Source organism: Phalacrocorax carbo, chromosome 26 (genome assembly GCF_963921805.1).
Source record: "Phalacrocorax carbo chromosome 26, bPhaCar2.1, whole genome shotgun sequence".
In the NCBI taxonomy this organism is placed as follows: Eukaryota; Metazoa; Chordata; class Aves; order Suliformes; family Phalacrocoracidae; genus Phalacrocorax; species Phalacrocorax carbo.
Window position 1 is genome coordinate 4,554,093 of NC_087538.1, and position 18,625 is coordinate 4,572,717.

At 60.5% G+C, this 18,625-nt stretch overlaps 2 protein-coding genes across 4 annotated transcripts; one reads left to right on the top strand and one right to left on the bottom strand.

Moving 5' to 3' along the window:
* The first annotated feature begins 28 nt into the window (after positions 1-28).
* LOC104050557 (zinc finger protein 271) lies at positions 29-11,898 on the top strand. The gene is given in 5 exon segments (XM_064474082.1): positions 29-440; positions 1,086-1,763; positions 1,765-1,830; positions 1,832-2,692; positions 10,045-11,898. Coding segments are annotated over 5 exon segments (2,664 nt in total). The 5' UTR covers positions 29-224; the 3' UTR covers positions 10,888-11,898.
* An 850-nt stretch (positions 11,899-12,748) lies between these two features.
* LOC135317625 (zinc finger protein 239-like) lies at positions 12,749-17,944 on the bottom strand. 3 transcript variants are annotated; one of them, XM_064474024.1, is made up of 3 exons: positions 17,866-17,944; positions 15,608-15,799; positions 12,750-14,068 (listed from the first exon to the last, which is right to left on the bottom strand). In XM_064474024.1, the coding sequence occupies exons 2-3, from the start codon at positions 15,690-15,692 to the stop codon at positions 13,035-13,037; spliced, it is 1,119 nt and encodes a 372-aa protein (XP_064330094.1). In that variant the 5' UTR covers positions 15,693-15,799; positions 17,866-17,944; the 3' UTR covers positions 12,750-13,034. The 3 variants fall into 3 exon arrangements, with proteins under 3 accessions (XP_064330096.1, XP_064330094.1, XP_064330095.1); XM_064474025.1 differs by having other exon boundaries at positions 12,751-14,035; XM_064474026.1 differs by lacking the exon at positions 17,866-17,944 and having other exon boundaries at positions 12,749-14,068; positions 15,608-15,798.
* Between the last annotated feature and the right edge of the window lie 681 nt (positions 17,945-18,625).

The window sequence follows — 18,625 nt, forward strand, 5'->3', positions numbered from 1 at the left end:
GGGAGGAGGGATAGAGGAGGAGGGATAGAGGAGGAGGAGGGATAGAGGAGGAGGAGGAGGGATAGAGGAGGAGGAGGAGGGATAGAGGAGGAGGAGGGATAGAGAGGAGGAGGAGGAGGGATAGAGGAGGAGGAGCGGGAGGAGGAGGGATAGAGGAGGAGGAGGGATGGAGGAGGAGGAGGGATGGAGGAGGAGGAGCGGGAGGAGGAGGAGGAGGAGGAGGGATGGAGGAGGAGGAGGGATGGAGGAGGAGGAGCGGGAGGAGGAGGAGCAGGAGGAGGGATGGAGGAGGAGCAGGAGCAGGAAGAGGAGGGGTGGAGGCGGAGGAAGAGGAGGAAGGCTGCGGCTCCACTACTCACTGTATCCGGGTCACAGCAGGAGCCGCCTGCGCGGGGACCACCGAGCGCCCCCGCAGCCCCCCGCCCCCGGGAGCATCGCAGGTAACCGGGGAGGGGGGTCCCGGGACAGCCCCAGCCCCCCTCTGAGCCCCACGCTCCCGCCTGTGGCGGGGGGGGGGGGGGATCCACGGGCTGCGCCGTGGGGCTGAGCTCCGTGGGTCCCAGGGGTGGCTGGGGAGGGGGGGGTGGTGGTGGTTGGGGGTCATGCCCAACGCATGGGTGCTACCACCAGGTCCGGATGGATGCTGGTGGTTGATGATGCTTTGGGACACACGGTGGTCGGACCCATCCCACCCTTGGGGTGCGAAGTGACCGTTGGGACCCCGTCACTGCATCCTCTTTCTTCTCCAGGTCTTCCCAGTGGAGCAAGGGGTGGGCTGTGGATGCGGGAGGACCCTTGGGCAGGTGGGCAGCAGGGGAGGAGAAGGGGTGCGATGGTGTTTCCTCACCCCAGAGGTCCACATGGACCTTCTCCATCTGATAACCCTCCGTTAGCAGGGTCCCGTGTGTCCTCATGCCCCGTGAGCTGCATCCGTGTGGGGTTGTAGCCTGGGGTCACCACCACCCCCCTGTGGTACCCCTGGAGCGGCTGAGCAGGCTAGATTCGATCATCAGAGCCTTGAACTTTCATAAGAACGTTGGTAAAGGTGTTGCCCTGACTTGCGCTTGGGATCTTCGTTCCTACAGCTGACGAGATGGCGGATGGGAAGGAAAACGGTCTGGAGGAACCAGAAGGGTCTCAGCTGTGTTGGGATCTGTGTGAGGTGGACGCCCCTCAAGAGCCAAACCCAACGGCACAGTGCGAGTATGAGAGTGAACCGCTACAACCCTCTGAAGGACCAAGCAACGACTCCCGTGGACGCCCGTCACCAAGAAAGGGTGGACGGCTGCAAGCCCGCCATGGGGGCCGTGCAACGAAGAGCGCCTACAGCCGCGGCACGAAGAGGAAGACCGTTGCTGGGGAGGCAGAAGGCGCCATGCACAAGGCCCTCCATAGCTGTCCCGACTGCGGGAAGATCTTCAGTCGGAGGTCCTTCCTCATCCCCCACCAGCGCATCCACACCGGTGAAAAGCCCTTCACCTGCCACGAGTGCGGGAAGGGGTTTCCGAGTTGGGTCAGCTCTCAACAAGCATCAACGGATCCACACGGGTGAGAAACCCTACAAGTGCCCGGACTGCGGGAAGCGTTTCCGCCTTACTTCCACCCTCAGCACCCATCGGAAGACCCACACCCGGGATAAATCCTACGTCTGCCTCGTTTGCGGGAAGACCTTTCGGTTGAGCGCGTATCTGCTGGCCCACGAAGCCACCCATAGCGTGGACAACCCTTTTCGGTGTCTTGCGTGCGGGAAGAACTTCAGCTTGAGGCGGGTACCTGGTCATTCATCAGCGGATCCATACGGGGGAGAAGCCGTTCAAGTGCTCGGTGTGCGGGGAAGGGTTTCAGCCGGAGATCGATCCTCATCGTTCACCAGCGGGTCCATACTGGGGAGAAACCCTACAAGTGCCCCGAATGCGGGAAGAGCTTCATCATGAGTTCAGACCTTGCCGGCCATCAGAGAATCCACACCGGGGAGAAACCCTACAACTGTCTCAGCTGCAATAAAAGCTTTCGGTTGAGCTCCCACCTTACGAGACACCAGCGAAGCCATACCGGGGAGAAACCCTACAAATGTATGGATTGTGGGCAAAGCTACACGGACAGTTCTGGACTCATCAAACACAGGAAGATCCACGTGAAGAAGAAGCAGAGGACGTCTCAGGGAGCCCACCCAGGGGAGGGACGTTATAAATGCCCTTACTGTAGTAAGAGCTTCCGTGCAAAGTCAGCTCTGGTCCTCCACCGCGCCACCCACACCGGGGAGCGACCCTATAGATGCTCCAAGTGCGAGAAGGCCTTCAGCCACAGCGGGACCCTACTGAAACACCAACGAATCCATACGGGAGAGAAACCCTTCAAGTGCCCCAACTGTGAGAAGTGCTTCAATGACAGCTCAACCCTTAGGAGACACCGGAGAAGCCACACCGAGGAGAAACCTTTTCAGTGCCCCAGTTGCGGGGAGTGTTTTGGTGCCATCGCGGCTCTCCTGAAGCACCAGCGGTTCCACACCGAGGGGAGACCTTACAGGTGCTCCGACTGCGGGAAGAGTTTCCACTCTAATTTTCTCCTCGTCACCCACCAACGAACCCACACGGGAGAAAAACCCTATACCTGCCCCATCTGCAAGAAAACCTTCCGCCAAGCCTCCCACCGCACCAGGCACCAGGAGATTCACAGGAGGACCGCGGCTGGCGTCGCGGCGCGTGATACGCCCAAGCGTGGGGCGGAGGGAGGGCAGGCCCGGCACCGAGCGGGGGCGGGATGCGATGAGCGATTAACGAGTCCGGATGGTGCTTCTACAGCTCAACAGTAAAAGGGTTGGAGATGCTCCAAGTCCGTCAACCGGGTCCGAGTTACTCATCCAAAGACGACGTGCCCCGTGTTCCTACCTGGTAGCGACGGTTGTGTAAGTCTTTGCACGCCCAGGTGTCAATTTGAGCGCAGGGTTAGTGAATTCTTGGTGACGCGGGGCTCCTACATCGGTCATTTTGTAGCATGACCCTTATTCTTCTCGCCCCGTTGGCGCGGAGCGCCTTTGGGCGAAGGCTCCGATGGCTCCGGCTCTTAAATTTAATGTTATTCCCTCGTCTCCGAGTCCGTTCTCCTCGCAAAGTCACCACGGCCAACCCTCCAACCACCCTTCTCAATTCGCCCTCGACCTCATCCCCCGTTTCTACTGAAGTGGGTCCCTATAAGATTTTTTGGGGAAAAAAAAATATATAACATCTACTTTTGGATCCCAACCGGTCCTTAAAATGGGTCGAGCGAGTAGAATGAACGACTACATCCAGACCGGACCCACCTTCTCGTTTACCGTTGATGAGTTGACCTGCCTCCGTCGCGATGTCCAACCACAGCCCAACTTAGGCCCGTGCGGGGACCCCGTCCTTTTTGGGGCCCGGCGTGAAAGTGCGTGATGGTATCGACCAGTCCCGGTCAATAAGCTCGACGCAACGACTACCTCGCTGCGAAATCTTCGCGTTCCCTTCCAGTCATCGCTGTTTGAGGTGGGGATGGGTCCGTGGTTGACCCCAAACACTGTTCCTTCATGAGAACGTCCAATTTACGGTGACCACGTTGCTACTAAATGCCTTAGGGGTCACCCAAGGGAGCGTTTCCTTGGCTTTGCGTTGCCTTTAGACCCAACGGTGGCTCCAAGGTGAAACTTCATGAGAAGGTGACACCAGAAGCCTTCTTGCTGTGGGTCCAAGGTGAAACCTCGTGAGAAGGTGACACCAGAAGCCTCCCTGCTGTGGGTCCAAGGTGAAACCTCGTGAGAAGGTGACACCAGAAGCCTCCCTGCTGTGGGTCCAAGGTGAAACCTCGTGAGAAGGTGACACCAGAAGCCTCCCTGCTGTGGGTCCAAGGTGAAACCTCGTGAGAAGGTGACACCAGAAGCCTCCCTGCTGCGGGTCCAAGGTGAAACCTCATGAGAAGGTGACACCAGAAGCCTTCTTGCTGAAGTTCATGGTTGCTTGCGGCGATGCCACCCAACGTCACCTACAAGCCTGGTGGCACTTGGGAAGCTTTGCTTACGGTGGAAACGTGGACGTAGGTTGACCGTGTGAGCCACAGCTTCTGGAAGAACCCATCCCACCACGTCTTTGGGCAGAGCCGTGCTCCTTCTCACCCGGCCAACAGCAGAGGGCGGCCATCGGTCGATGCTGAAGAGCCAGGGCTTGGGTGGGGGGCGGCTCCGTGGGTGAAGGGAATTCCTTTTGAACCCCTAATCCCTGTCTTAATTCCGAGTCATTTCCCATCACGCCCCCCGCCCGTGAACCCACCGAAACGATGCTCATCTACGCCGGGAATGGCCGTTTATGTTTACAATCTTTGAGTTATTTTCTGTAGAGTGACTCTTTATAGCCGCGCTACAAATATTAATTTACCGATTTGTATCTTTCCTACCCAATCTGGAGGCGGTTTTAACTCTTAACACCCCAAATTACCACTTATTCACCCATCGAAAGAGGGAACGGAGGAGGCAAAATCAACTTTAATACAATTTAAACTTTAATGCAACTTAAATTTTAATAGCGGCTACCTTAATACCAGAAAAATCAGGCAAATTCCAGAAAATATTCTAAAAATAGTCAAATATCGGCGGTCGGGATCCATTTTAAGATGGTTTCCCACGCTTATGGATGGTTATTAGTCCAGAGGATGCCTGCGTTGCTCAAAAGAGGATGATCCACTCAAGGAATTGGAAATGCTGTAACGCCGTTAATTATTATGATATATATTATAATTAATTTTTGCCCAATATTAGCGAATTATTGGCTTTCCTGTCGTTTCCATCCAGTAAAACGTACTAATTTTTCGCACGCTTATTCTGAAATAAACGGTTTCTTCCTAAAGCCGTTGGCCCGGTGTCTTCCTCGAGAGCTTTTTAATTGCTGCGGGTCATTAATGAGTAATTTTAGGGGTCGCAGGGACGGGGAAGGGGGCTGAGGGACGTGAGCTTCTCACTGCTGTGACGAGCGGTCGGTTCTCAGCCCGTCGCGGCGTGAAAGAAAAGGGGGGAGGTCTCGGGAACGGTAAAAAAAAAATGGAATGAGAAAGCCGAGTTCGTGAATAAATCTTAATAAAACGAATTTTCAGTTGCGTTGTGCTGCGAGCGGGGGCCAAGCGCGTAATAAAATGCAGCCGTTTTGCGTGGAAAGTGTGAAATTAAGTTAAAACTCCCAATATTTGGGGGGAAGGGGGGCTTCAGGACTAAGGGGGTGGGGGGTGGGGGGTTTCCGTTTGCAGGACTCCAGAGCTGAGCTCCAAATATAGGGATATTTGGGGGATTGGGGGGGGTCCGTGGGAGGTGTTTGGGTTTTTTTTTTTGGGGGGGGGAGGGGGTATGTTTGGAGCTTGCAGGGCTCCAGAGCTGAGCCACAAATATCCCTTGGGGGGGGACATGGGGGGGGCTCCTTGTAGGTTTATTTGGGGGGGGGGTGTTTGGAGCTGAGCCACAAATATCCCTTGGGGGGGGGGACATGGGGGGGGGGGTGTCCTTGTGGGTTTATTTGGGGGGGGGGGGGTGTTTGGAGCTTATCCACAAATATCCCTTGGGGGGGGGACATGGGGGGGTGTGTCCTTGTAGGTTTATTTGGGGGGGGGGTTTGGAGCTGAGCCACAAATATCCCTTGGGGGGGGGGACATGGGGGGGGGGGGTGTCCTTGTAGGTTTATTTGGGGGGGGGGTGTTTGGAGCTGAGCCACAAATATCCCTTGGGGGGGGGGACATGGGGGGGGGGGGGTGTCCTTGTAGGTTTATTTGGGGGGGGGGGTGTTTGGAGCTGAGCCACAAATATCCCTTGGGGGGGGGGACATGGGGGGGGGGGTGTCCTTGTAGGTTTATTTGGGGGGGGGGGGTGTTTGGAGCTGAGCCACAAATATCCCTTGGGGGGGGGGACATGGGGGGGGGGGGTGTCCTTGTAGGTTTATTTGGGGGGGGGGGGGTTTGGAGCTGAGCCACAAATATCCCTTGGGGGGGGGGACATGGGGGGGGGGGGTGTCCTTGTAGGTTTATTTGGGGGGGGGGGTGTTTGGAGCTGAGCCACAAATATCCCTTGGGGGGGGGGGGACATGGGGGGGGGGACATGAGGGGGGGGTGTCCTTGTAGGTTTATTTGGGGGGGGTGTTTGGAGCTGAGCCACAAATATCCCTTGGGGGGGGGGACATGGGGGGGGGGTCCTTGTAGGTTTATTTGGGGGGGGGTGTTTGGAGCTGATCCACAAATATCCCTTGGGGGGGGGGACATGGGGGGGGTTGTCCTTGTAGGTTTATTTGGGGGGGGGGGTGTTTGGAGCTGAGCCACAAATATCCCTTGGGGGGGGGGACATGGGGGGGGGGGATGTCCTTGTAGGTTTATTTGGGGGGGGGGGTGTTTGGAGCTGAGCCACAAATATCCCTTGGGGGGGGGGACATGGGGGGGGGGGATGTCCTTGTAGGTTTATTTGGGGGGGGTGTTTGGAGCTGAGCCACAAATATCCCGGGGGGGGGACATGGGGGGGGTGTGTCCTTGTAGGTTTATTTGGGGGGGGTGTGTTTGGAGCTTATCCACAAATATCCCGGGGGGGGGACATGGGGGGGGTCCCGGGAGGTGCGGTGTTTTCGGGGGGGGGTGGGGGTGGGATACGCGGGTGCGGCTGCCGGCAGAGGGCCCGGGCGGGGGTGGGGGGGGGTGGGGATGGGGGGGTGGAGGGATGCGGGAGGGGGGGGGGCCCCCCCCTCTTTGGGGGTTGGTCTTCCTGGGTCAGGCACCGCCGCCGCCGCCTCCATTGTCAACCCGCAGCCCCGCAACGAACGGCCGGTACCGGGGGGGGGGGGCGGTGCGGGGGGGGGGGGGCGGCACCGGTCCCGGAGCCCCCGGGAGACCCGGGCGTGGGGAGCCCCGGGAACCCGCAGAGGGGGGGAGCCTGGAGCGGGGGGACCCCTGAGACCCCCGGGAGAGGCGGTCCTGGAGCTGGGGGGCACAAACACACCCACACACACCCCCCCCCGGCAGCCCGGAGAGGGGCGAGTCCGGAGGGGGGGGGGACCCCGGGAGCCCGGAGGAGTGGGGAGCCAGGAGAGGGGAGCCCAGAGCTGGGGACCCCCGGGACCCCCGGCGGCTTGGAGAGGGGCCATCCCGGAGCTGGGCATTCCCAGGACCCCCGAGAGTGGTGATGCTGGAGCTGGGGGACCCCCAGGACCCCCGAGAAAGGAGATCCTTCAGTTGGGGGACACCCCCCCCCCCCCCCGCCAGCCTGGAGATAGGCGATCCCAGAGCTGGGGGACCCTTGGGACCCCCGGGAGAGGCGATCCTGGATCTGGGGGACCCCTGGGACCCCTGGCAGCCCAGAGAGGGGGGAGCCTGGAGCATGGAGGACCCCAGAGATGGGGATCCAAGAGTTGGGGATCCCCAGTACCTCCAAGAGAGGCAATCCTCGAGCTGGAGACCCCGGGACCCCCAGCAGCCCAGAGAGGGGGAAGCCTGGAGCATGGAGGACCCCAGAGAGGGGTGAGCCCAGAAGTGGGGATCCCCAGGACCCCCAAGAGAGGCGATGCTGGAGCTGGGGGACCCCTGGGACCCCTGAGAGAGGTGATATTGGAGCTGGGGATCCCTGGGACCCCCAAGAGTGGCAATCCCGGAGCTGGGGGACCCCCAGGAGCCTGGAGAGGGGTGAGCCCAGACAGAGTGGACCCCTGGGACCCCCAGGGCACCGGAGCAGGGATCACCCCACAGCTAGGAGACCCCAGCCCCAGTGCCGACATCCCCCCCATGGCCCCAGGACACTTGGGTTGGGAAGGACCATCACCCCCCCCACAGCCCCCCTCCCCACAAAGGAGCAGGGAAGGGGGAGCCCAGAGCTCTTTTCTTCCCCAGCCCTATGGGACCCCTTTTTGGGGCTGGTGGTCCCTGCCTCAGTTTCCCCCTGTGCAACAGACAGGGAGCAATGGTGGGCTGGTTGCTGACCCCCACCCCTCTGGGTCAAAGCAGGTGGTCCCCCACCGTCCCGTTTCCTTCCCACCCACGTCTGGGTGCTGCGTTGGGTGGTTTTGGGCTGAGAACAAGTGATTTTTGGGACCGAGCCAGGGACGTCACCTTGTCCCCTCTCCAGCTCCGGTGGGACGGGGCTTGCAGGGACAAGCCCCTGGTCCTTCTCTTCCCAAACCACATTTCCCAAGCAGGACAAGCTCCTTATTTCTCCTCCGCCTCCCTTTTGAGGATGGGTCTCTGTTCATAAAGCTGGACCTGCATCTTGGCTGTGCCTTGGTGCTTTGGATGAATTTATGGGCCATATCTCGGTGTTTTGGAGGGGTTTGGGGCTGTTTCTTGGTGGTTTGGAGGGTTTTATGGGCCGTATCTTGGTGGTTTGGAGGGGTTTGGGGCTGTATCTTGGTGCTTTGGAGGGGTTTGGGGCTGTATCTTGGTGTTTTGGAGGGGTTTGGGGCTGTATCTTGGTGTTTTGGAGGGGTTTGGGGCTGTATCTTGGTGTTTTGGAGTGGTTTATGGGGTGTGTCTTGGTGTTTTGGAGGGGTTTGGGGCTGTGTCTTGGTGTTTTGGAGGGGTTTGGGGCTGTGCCTTGGTGCTTTGGAGGGGTTTGGGGCTGTATCTTGGTGTTTTGGAGGGGTTTGGGGCTGTATCTTGGTGTTTTGGAGGGGTTTGGGGCTGTATTTTGGTGTTTTGGAGGGGTTTGGGGCTGTATCTTGGTGGTTTGGAGTGGTTTATGGGGTGTGTCTTGGTGTTTTGGAGGGGTTTGGGGCTGTATCTTGGTGTTTTGGAGGGGTTTGGGGCTGTATCTTGGTGTTTTGGAGGGGTTTGGGGCTGTATCTTGGTGCTTTGGAGGGGTTTGGGGCTGAATCTTGGTGGTTTGGAGTGGTTTTATGGGCTGTATCTTGGTGCTTTGGAGGGGTTTGGGGCTGTATCTTGGTGCTTTGGAGGGGTTTGGGGCTGTATCTTGGTGTTTTGGAGTGGTTTATGGGGTGTGTCTTGGTGTTTTGGAGGGGTTTGGGGCTGTATCTTGGTGTTTTGGAGGGGTTTGGGGCTGTATCTTGGTGGTTTGGAGTGGTTTATGGGGTGTGTCTTGGTGTTTTGGAGGGGTTTGGGGCTGTATCTTGGTGTTTTGGAGGGGTTTGGGGCTGTATCTTGGTGCTTTGGAGGGGTTTGGGGCTGAATCTTGGTGGTTTGGAGTGGTTTTATGGGCCGTATCTTGGTGCTTTGGAGGGGTTTGGGGCTGTATCTTGGTGGTTTGGAGGGTTTTATGGGGTGTATCTTGGTGCTTTGGAGGGGTTTGGGGCTGTATCTTGGTGCTTTGGAGGGGTTTGGGGCTGAATCTTGGTGGTTTGGAGGGTTTTATGGGGTGTATCTTGGTGCTTTGGAGGGGTTTGGGGCTGTATCTTGGTGCTTTGGAGGGGTTTGGGGCTGTATCTTGGTGTTTTGGAGGGGTTTGGGGCTGTATCTTGGTGTTTTGGAGGGGTTTGGGGCTGTATCTTGGTGCTTTGGAGGGTTTTATGGTCACAGGATGCTGGTGGCGTCCTGTGCAGCCACTTCCCAGTAGGGCTGGACTTGGGCAGGAGCAACCCACAACCCAAACTGGGAAACACGCTCACAGCTTGGGGTTTTTTTCCTCCCAAAACCAGGATTTCCCATTCCCAAACCTTGGCCGGATCAGGAGGAGGCGGCTGCGAGGAAGAGGAGATGCTACGAGATACCCAGGCAGGTGAGGAGGAAGTTGGTTGACCTTTCATCCTGTCTCCTCCGTCCTCCAGCCGAGCGTCGCTTCTGGCTGTAGGACAGCCCTGTTGCCGACTCCGTCCTCCCGGAGGCGGATCTGGGAGGATCTCCTTCCCCTTCCCTCTGGCACGGATGCAAATCCCTTTCCCCTCCTTGTTCCTTCCTCCGGCAGGCGATGAGATGCGGATGGAGAACACGGAGGAGAAACCCCACGGGCAGAACCTTGCGGAAGAGGCCGTTTTGAAGGGCTCCGTGGAGCAGGAGGTCAACGGGGAGGAAAAGCCAAGAAGCTCCACGGGGAGAGGTTGGAAACCCACCCCGCGAAGCTCGGAGGAGGAAAGACCGACCATCTGCGAGGAATGCGGTCGGAGCTTCAGCCGTAGCTCGAACCTGGCGGTGCACCAGCGGTTGCACGCCGGTGAGAAGCCCTACAAGTGCTTGGAGTGCGGGAAGAGCTTCAGCCGTAGCTCCCATCTCATCACCCATCAACGTCTGCACACCGGGGAGAAACCCTACAAGTGTCCCGACTGCGGGAAGAGCTTCAGTGACAGCTCCACGCTCATCACCCACCAACGCTTACACACCGGCGAGAAGCCCTACAAATGCCCCGATTGCGGGAAGGGCTTCAACCAGAGCTCCAACCTCACGTCCCATCAACGCACCCACACGGGGGAAAGACCCTACAAGTGTCCCGAGTGTGGGAAGAGCTTCAGCGTCAGCTCCTACCTGATCCGCCACCAGAAGATCCACACCGGGGAGAGACCCTATAAGTGCGAGGAGTGCGAGAAGACGTTCAGCCAGAGCTCCAGCCTCATCATCCATCAGCGTGTCCACACTGGGGAGAAGCCCTACCGGTGCGTCGACTGCGGGAAGTGGTTTAGGAACAGTTCGGATCTCATCAGGCATCAACGGACGCATACGGGTGAAAGACCCTACCGCTGCCCCGACTGCGGGAAGAGCTTCAACCGCAGCTCCAACCTGATGACCCACCAACGCATCCATACCGGGGAGAAGCCCTACGAGTGTCCTGAGTGCGGTAGGAGCTTCACCGTGAGTTCTGCCTTGATTAAACACCAAAGGACCCACCGGGAAGGGAAGCCCTATGAGTGCCCCGACTGCGGGAAGAGCTTTATCCGCTGTTCGAACTTCATTACCCATCGGAGGACCCACGTTGGGTAGAGACCTGGTGACCCACGTTGGGTAGGAACGTGGGTGGTGGTCCCCGCATCCTCCTGGCTCCCCATAGGGACCTGAATGAATGCAGGTAGGACTACCCACTTGCTGCGGTGGGCTCAGACCAATGGCAGAAGTTCATTAAGAAGAGTGGACTCGTTGGCTTTAGACTCTGAAAAATCACATCTTCTTGGTCCAATAATTTCTTCTGGTGGCATCAAGCAACACAGGCTTCTTCCACAGCCAAATGGTGGGTGGATTTGGGCACAGACCAAGATTTGGAAGACACCGCTCGGGACTCAGCTTTTCAGGAAGGAAGAAATGGGGTGGAAACGGTCCCACAACCCTGTTGGGACACACCAGGCTGAGCTGTTCCTCATTTACAGGGTTTTTGGGATAGTTTTTTTTTTTTACCACGTGATGGTATTGGGTGGTGTCATGCAACCTCTGTCCTGCCCATCTACGGCTCATCTTTGGGTGAATAAACTCTTGAGTTGTCCAAAGGGCTTCAGAAGAGGCTCCTGCAACATCTTAGGGAGGGAGATGGGCACAGCCCACCTCCACGTCCTGCTCTTGCTCCCTTCGTGCTGCCAAAAATAAACAAGAACTCAGCAGCAATAAACTTTTCCTCCACTCACCTCCTTGCTATGGACTCGTTGAACCCAAAACACCTCGTTTTCATCCAGGGATGGGGCTTGGCCGTCTCTAGGGTTGAGTTTTCCCAATGGTGCTGCAAGGACGGGAGTGGTGGGACAATTCTGTGGATGGGTGGAGGGCAAGGACACGCGGTGGCCGTGTTTCGGAAGGATGTTGCAACCCTATGACGTAACCACGGGTGCCAAATAAACCCGATCCATGGTTTGGTTTGAACCCTCACCCTTGTCCAAGGGAAATAGAGAGGGATGGAGAGCCCAGGGTCTCCACCCCAGCCCCACCACCCCTGTGGCCGCTTCCTGGGGTGGGGAGGGGGTGTCTCACACCCTCTGGGTAAAGAAAATGCTCCCAGACCCCACAAAATTGGGGAATTTTTTCAGTTTTCCTCTCAAAAAAAGGTTCTCTTCCACCCACACCGCAGAGATACTCACGCGACGCTGTCGCCGTTTAACCCCAGCCGGTAACTCAGCCCCACGCAGACGCTCGCTCCCGCCCCCCAACCCCAACCCCAACCGCCCCGGGTGGGATGGGGGAGGGAATCGGAAGAGTGAAAAACGAGAAAAATTCACGGGTTGAGCTAAAGGTGGTTTAATGGGAAAAGCGAAAGGTGAGCACGGAAGCGAAGCCACACAAGGAATTCCTTCGCTCCTTCCCACGGGCCGGCGGGCGGGAAAGCAGGGCTCCATCACGCGTAACGGTTACTCGGGAAGACAGCGTTCCCCTCCCCGTTCCTTCTTCTTCCCCCCTCCCCAGCTTTATACGCTGAGCACGACGTCATACGGTGGGGCGGGGTGGGGGTGGGGGGGGCCACCCCTTGGGTCAGCGGTCCTCGTGCAGGACCTCGTGCAGGAAAGGCCTTGGCTTTGTGTAAGCGCTGCTCAGCAACAACGAAGAACATCCCTGGGTTGTCGGCACTGTTTCCAGCACAAATCCAAACCCCAGTACTAGCTACCAGGAAGAAAATTTAACTCCGTCCCAGCCAGAACCAGCACAGATGCCGACACGCAGATGGTTTTATTTCGGCCGTGATTTTCTTTTGATCCATCCCCAGCCCTTAAAAAGACCCTAAATAGGGCTGAAAAAAAATAAATTGAACTGAGACATCTAGAAAAAAAAAACCATTTTACGGCGATTTCTTTTTATTTCGGTGAAGCTCATGGGTTTCCCCTCCCTTCCCCTCATCTATAAGGCAAAAAAACAGAGGATGGGGGGTGTGTGTGTGTGTGGTTTTTTTTTAAAAACACCCCTCCCCCCCCCCAAAAAAAAATCCTTTGATATATAAAAACATAAATGGAAAGAAAAATAATAGCTGGTGGGGTGAGGGTGGGTGGATTGGTTACCCCTCGGCGCTACCACCAGGGACCACTGTGGTGAGTAGGCAGGTCTGAGATGCGACCAGGATGGGGACGGTCCCTCAGTGGGGCGGTCCCCATCTTTGGCCGGCGCCCCTTGCGATGCGAAACGAGACCGGAGCTGCGCCAAAAGCTCTTGGCGCAACCCTAAGGCTTCTCCTCGCTGTGGATCTGCCGATGCTGGATGAGTTGGGTGCTGCTGGTGAAGCTTTTGGGGCAATCCAGGCAAATATAGGGTTTCCGCTCCAGGTGGGACCGCTGGTGAACCAGGAGGTTGGAGCGACGGTTGAAGCCTCGGCCGCAGTCGGGGCAGCTAAAATCTTTCTCCCCGGCGTGAACCCATGGATGTTTGGCGAGCCTGGGGTGGTTGGAAAAGCTCTTCCCGCAGGTTGGGTCGGGATGCTTGTGCTTGACGGCGTGCGTCTGCTGATGCCGCGCCAGCTGGGAGCTGTCGCCGAACCGCCGCCCGCACTGGGAGCAACTGTAGGGCCGCTCGCCGGTGTGGGTCCGCCAGTGCCGGACGAGCTGGGAGCTGTCGCCGAACCGCCGCCCGCACTGGGAGCAATCGTAGGGCCGCTCGCTGGTGTGGATCCGCCCGTGTCGCACCAGCTCCGAGCTGTTCTTGAAGCTCTTGTGGCACTCGGGGCACTTGTAGGGCCTCTCCCCGGAGTGCACGCGGTGATGGATGGTCAACGTCGATCTGTGCCTGAAGCTCTTCCCGCATTCCTCGCACCGGTAAGGCCGTTCATCCGTGTGCGTCTTCCGATGCCGGAGGAGCGTGGAGCTGACGCGGTAGCACCTCCCGCAGTCGGGACACTTGTAGGGCATGTCGCCGGTGTGGATGCGCCGGTGGGTGGTCAGGTTGGAACGGCGGTTGAAGCGGCGCCCGCAATCCTGGCAGCCGAAGGGTCGTTCGTCCGTGTGTATCCGATGGTGGTTCACCAACGCCGAGCGGCAACGGAAGCTCTTCCCGCATTCCCGGCAGGTGTTGGGTGCCTCTTCGCTCCCGTTGTCCCCTGGGAGTGGGGAACCCCCAGGATGGGTCCTTGGGGACTGCTGCGAGCTGGAGGTTGGGGGTTCCACGGGTGCGTCCACTTCCTCAGAGGCATCCTGCTGCCATTTCTCCTCCTCCTTGATTGACCCCAAATCTGTTGGGGAGAGAGACCGTCCCCAGCAGCCCTCTCCAGCTGGGAGGGGGGTTAACGTGGGGCAGGGACGGGGAACCACACGGGTTACGGCTCAGGGGAATGGTCAGCCAAGAACCAGGCGGCCCCGGGAGCGGATCAAGGCTCCAAGGCAGAAACCACCACGAGAAGGGTTGGGGACATGGTGGGACAAGGTTTGGGTCATGTTGGGAGAAGGGTTGAGGTCACGGTAGAAGGGCTGGGGATGTGGTGGGAGAAGGTTTGGGGACACCACGGCAGATGGGATGGATTCATGGTGGGACAAGGTTTGGGGTCACGCTGGGAGAGGGGTTAGGGTCATGGTAGAAGGTTTGGGGACACCATGGCAGAAGGGCTGGGGATGTGGTGGGAGAAGGTTTGGGGACACCATGGCAGAAGGGATGGATTCATGGTGGGACAGGGTTTGGGGACACCATGGCAGAAGGGATGGGGATGTGGTGGCAGAAACGATGGGGACATGATGGCAGATGGGATGGATTCATGGTGGGACAAGGTTTGGGGTCACGCTGGGAGAGGGGTTAGGGTCATGGTAGGAGGGTTGGAGACGTGGTGGGACAAGGGGTGGGGACAGCATGGCAGAAGGGACGGGGATGCGGTGGGATGCAGGTTGGGGATGTGGTGGGACAAGGGTCAGGGACATGGTGGCAGAAGGTCATGGAAGGAGAAGGGTTGGGGTCACGGTGGCAGATGGTCATGGTAGAACATGGTTGGGGGTCACGGTGGCAGAAGGTCATGGTGGGACAAGGTTTGGGGTCATAGTAGGAGAAGGTTTGGGGTCACGGTGGCAGAAGGTCATGGTGGGACAAGATTTGGGGTCATGGTAGGAGAAGGTTTGGGGTCACAGTGGGAGAAGGCCATGGTGGGACAAGGTTTGGGGTCATGGTAGGAGAAGGTTTGGGGTCACAGTGACAGAAGGCCATGGTGGAACATGGTTTGGGGTCACAGTGGCAGAAAGCCATGGTGGAACACGGTTTGGGGTCATGGTAGGAGAAGGTTTGGGGTCACAGTGGCAGAAGGCCATGGTGGGACAAGGTTTGGGGTCATGGTAGGAGAAGGTTTGGGGTCACAGTGACAGAAGGCCATGGTGGGACAAGGTTTGGGGTCATGGTAGGAGAAGGTTTGGGGTCACAGTGGCAGAAGGCCATGGTGGAACACGGTTTGGGGTCACAGTGGCAGAAGGCCATGGTGGGACAAGGTTCGGGGGCATGGTAGGAGAAGGTTTGGGGTCGCAGTGGCAGAAAGGATGGGGTCACAGTGGGAGAAGGGTTGGGGACATGGTGAGAGAAGGGTTGAGGCCACGGTGGGAGAAGTTTTGGGGACACCATGGCAGAAGGGGCGGATTCATGGTGGGACAAGGTTTGGTGTCACGGTGGCAGAAGGTTTGGGGTCGTGACACGTCATGACACATGACGAGAGCCCTACATGGGGACAAAGCGCCACCACGACGCGTCCCCAGACTCTTGTCCCCACCAAAACCACTTCTCCACCACCCACCCAACCCCACCCCGCCTCGGCCCCAACCCTGGGGACACTTACCCGGCGGGACCACGGTGTCCCCACCGCAGGCTGTCGGGACGGGGACGAGAGGCGCAGCAGCATCCTCCGTGGTCATTGGCTCCATGGGGACAACCCCAACGGGGACGACCCCAACGGGGACGACCCCAAAAGCCGTCACCCCGCTTCCCTCCGGGGTTTGGGTTTTAGGATTTCTCCCTAAAAAAGGGATTTCTGGGGGGGGAAAAAAATAAATGGATGTGGGGTGGTGAGGAAGGTCCTGGGGGGATCTGGGGGGGCTCGTGGGGGGGTGCTGTCCCACCACGGGGCATCGATACCAGGATTCAGGGAGCTGGGGATGGGCGTCCCCCCATTGTGGGGGGTTATGGGGGGCTCCTGGGGGTCCTAGGGGCCCCCCGCCCCAATGCAGCCTGTCCTTACTCTACGCTCCTGGGGGTCTTGGGGGTCTCCGAGGGGTCATGGGGGTCCCCCCCCCAATGCAGCCTGTCCTTACTCTACGCTCCTGGGGGTCTTGGGGGTCTCCGAGGGGTCATGGGGGTCCCCCCCCCAATGCAGCCTGTCCTTACTCTACGCTCCTGGGGGTCTTGGGGTCTCCGAGGGGTCATGGAGGTCCCCCCCCCAATGCAGTCTGTCCTTACTCTATGCTCCTGGGGGTCTTGGGGGTCTCCGAGGGGTCATGGGGGTCCCCCCCCCAATGCAGCCTGTCCTTACTCTATGCTCCTGGGGGTCTTGGGGGTCTCTGAGGGGTCATGTGGGGTGTCCCCCCCCCAATGCAGCCTGTCCTTAGTCTATGCTCCTGGGGGTCTTGGGGGTCTCTGAGGGGTCATGGGGGTGTCCCTGTCTCCCCCCAACTAATGCAGCCTGGCCCCACTCCAGGCCCCTGGGGGTCGTATGGGGGGGGGGTCGTGGGGGAGGTGTTGTGGAGTTCCCCCCGCCCCAGTTCATCCCGGCCGCGCCCCCGGGGGTCATGGGGTGGGATCGTGGGGTGGGGTCGTGGGGTGGGGTCGTGGGGCTCCCCCTCCCCCCAAGTACAGCCCCTCTCTGAGCTCCCGGGGTTCGGGGGTGGGGGGTGGGGGGCTGTCGTGGGGTTCCCCCTCCCCCAGTTCATCCCGGCCGCGCCCCCGGGGGTCGTGGGGTGGGATCGTGGGGTGGGGTCGTGGGGCTCCCCCTCCCCCCAAGTGCAGCCCCTCTCTGAGCTCCCGGGGTTCGGGGGTGGGGGGTTGTCGTGGGGTTCCCCCCGCCCCAGTTCATCCCAGCCGCGGCCCCGGGGGTCGTGGGGTGGGATCGTGGGGTGGGATCGTGGGGTGGGGTCGTGGGGCTCCCCCTCCCCCCAAGTGCAGCCCCTCTCCGAGCTCCTGGGGTTCGGGGGGGGGGGGTGGGGGGCTGTCGTGGGGTTCCCCCCGCCCCAGTTCCTCCCGGCCGCGCCCCCGGGGGTCATGGGGTGGGATCGTGGGGTGGGATCGTGGGATGGGGTCGTGGGGTGGGGTCGTGGGGCTCCCCCTCCCCCCAAATGCAGCCCCTCTCCGAGCTCCCGGGGTTCGGGGGTGGGGGGTGGGGGGCTGTCGTGGGGTTCCCCCGCCCCAGTTCCTCCCGGCCGCGCCCCCGGGGGTCGTGGGGTGGGATCGTGGGGTGGGGTCGTGGGGCTCCCCCTCCCCCCAAGTGCAGCCCCTCTCCGAGCTCCCGGGGTTCGGGGGTGGGGGGTCGTCGTAGGGTTCCCCCCGCCCCAGTTCATCCCAGCCGCGGCCCCGGGGGTCGTGGGGTGGGATCGTGGGGTGGGGTCGTGGGGTGGGGTCGTGGGGTGGGGACGTGGGGCTCCCCCTCCCCCCAAGTGCAGCCCCTCTCCGAGCTCCCGGGGTTCGGGGGTGGGGGGTCGTCGTGGGGTTCCCCCCGCCCCAGTTCATCCCAGCCGCGGCCCCGGGGGTCGTGGGGTGGGATCGTGGGGTGGGATCGTGGGGTGGGATCGTGGGGTGGGGACGTGGGGCTCCCCCTCCCCCCATGTGCAGCCCCTCTCCGAGCTCCCGGGGTTCGGGGGGGGGGGTGGGGGGCTGTCGTGGGGTTCCCCCCGCCCCAGTTGCTCCCGGCCGCGCCCCCGGGGGTCGTGGGGTGGGATCGTGGGGTGGGATCGTGGGGTGGGATCGTGGGGTGGGGACGTGGGGCTCCCCCTCCCCCCAAGTGCAGCCCCTCTCCGAGCTCCCGGGGTTCGGGGGTGGGGGGGTGGGGGGCTGTCGTGGGGTTCCCCCCGCCCCAGTTGCTCCCGGCCGCGCCCCCGGGGGTCGCACCCCGCCGCTTCCCGGGGGTCCCACGCGTGTCTCCCCGGTCGCCCCCGGGATCCCCTGACCTGGGAAGTGAATCCACGGCCCGGAGCCGCCTCCCCCGGCTCCAGCCTTGCCTTAACCCCTCAGCTGCCGGCGGGGCGGCGGGGGGCGCGTTTTGGGGCCGGGGGTGGGGGTCCCCGGGAACCCCTGCACCCCACGGCACGCTGGCTGCGGGCTGAGCTCCTGCAGACCCCGCATTGGGGGTTTTGGGGGGTGGGGGGGGGTGTCTCTGAACCCCCTCCCCCAACCCACTGAGAAAAGGGGGGGGGAAGACCCCCAACTTGAGCACCCACCGGGGTGGGGAGCATCGCTGCACCCCACGGGGCGTATTGGGGGGGGGGAAGGTTCCCAACCTCCCCCCCAGGGTGGGCCCAGGAGGGGTATTTGGGGGGGAGGGGGTGTCTCAACCTCCCCCCAGGGTGAGGCCAAGGAGGGTATTTTGGGGAGGGGGGTCCCCAACCTCCCCCCAGGGTGGATCCAGGTGGGTATTTTTGAGGGGGGGGTCCCAACCTTCTCCCAAAGTGGCTATTTTGGGGGGTATTTTGGGGGTGTATGTGTCCCAAGCTCCCCTCAGGGTGGGTATTTTGGGGGGGGGTCCCCAAGCTCCCCCCGGGGTGGGTATTTTGTGGTGGGGGGTCCCAACCTCCCCCCAGGGTGGGTATTTTGGGGGGGGTCCCAACCTCCCTCCAGGGTGGGTATTTTGGGGGGGGTCCCAACCTCCCTC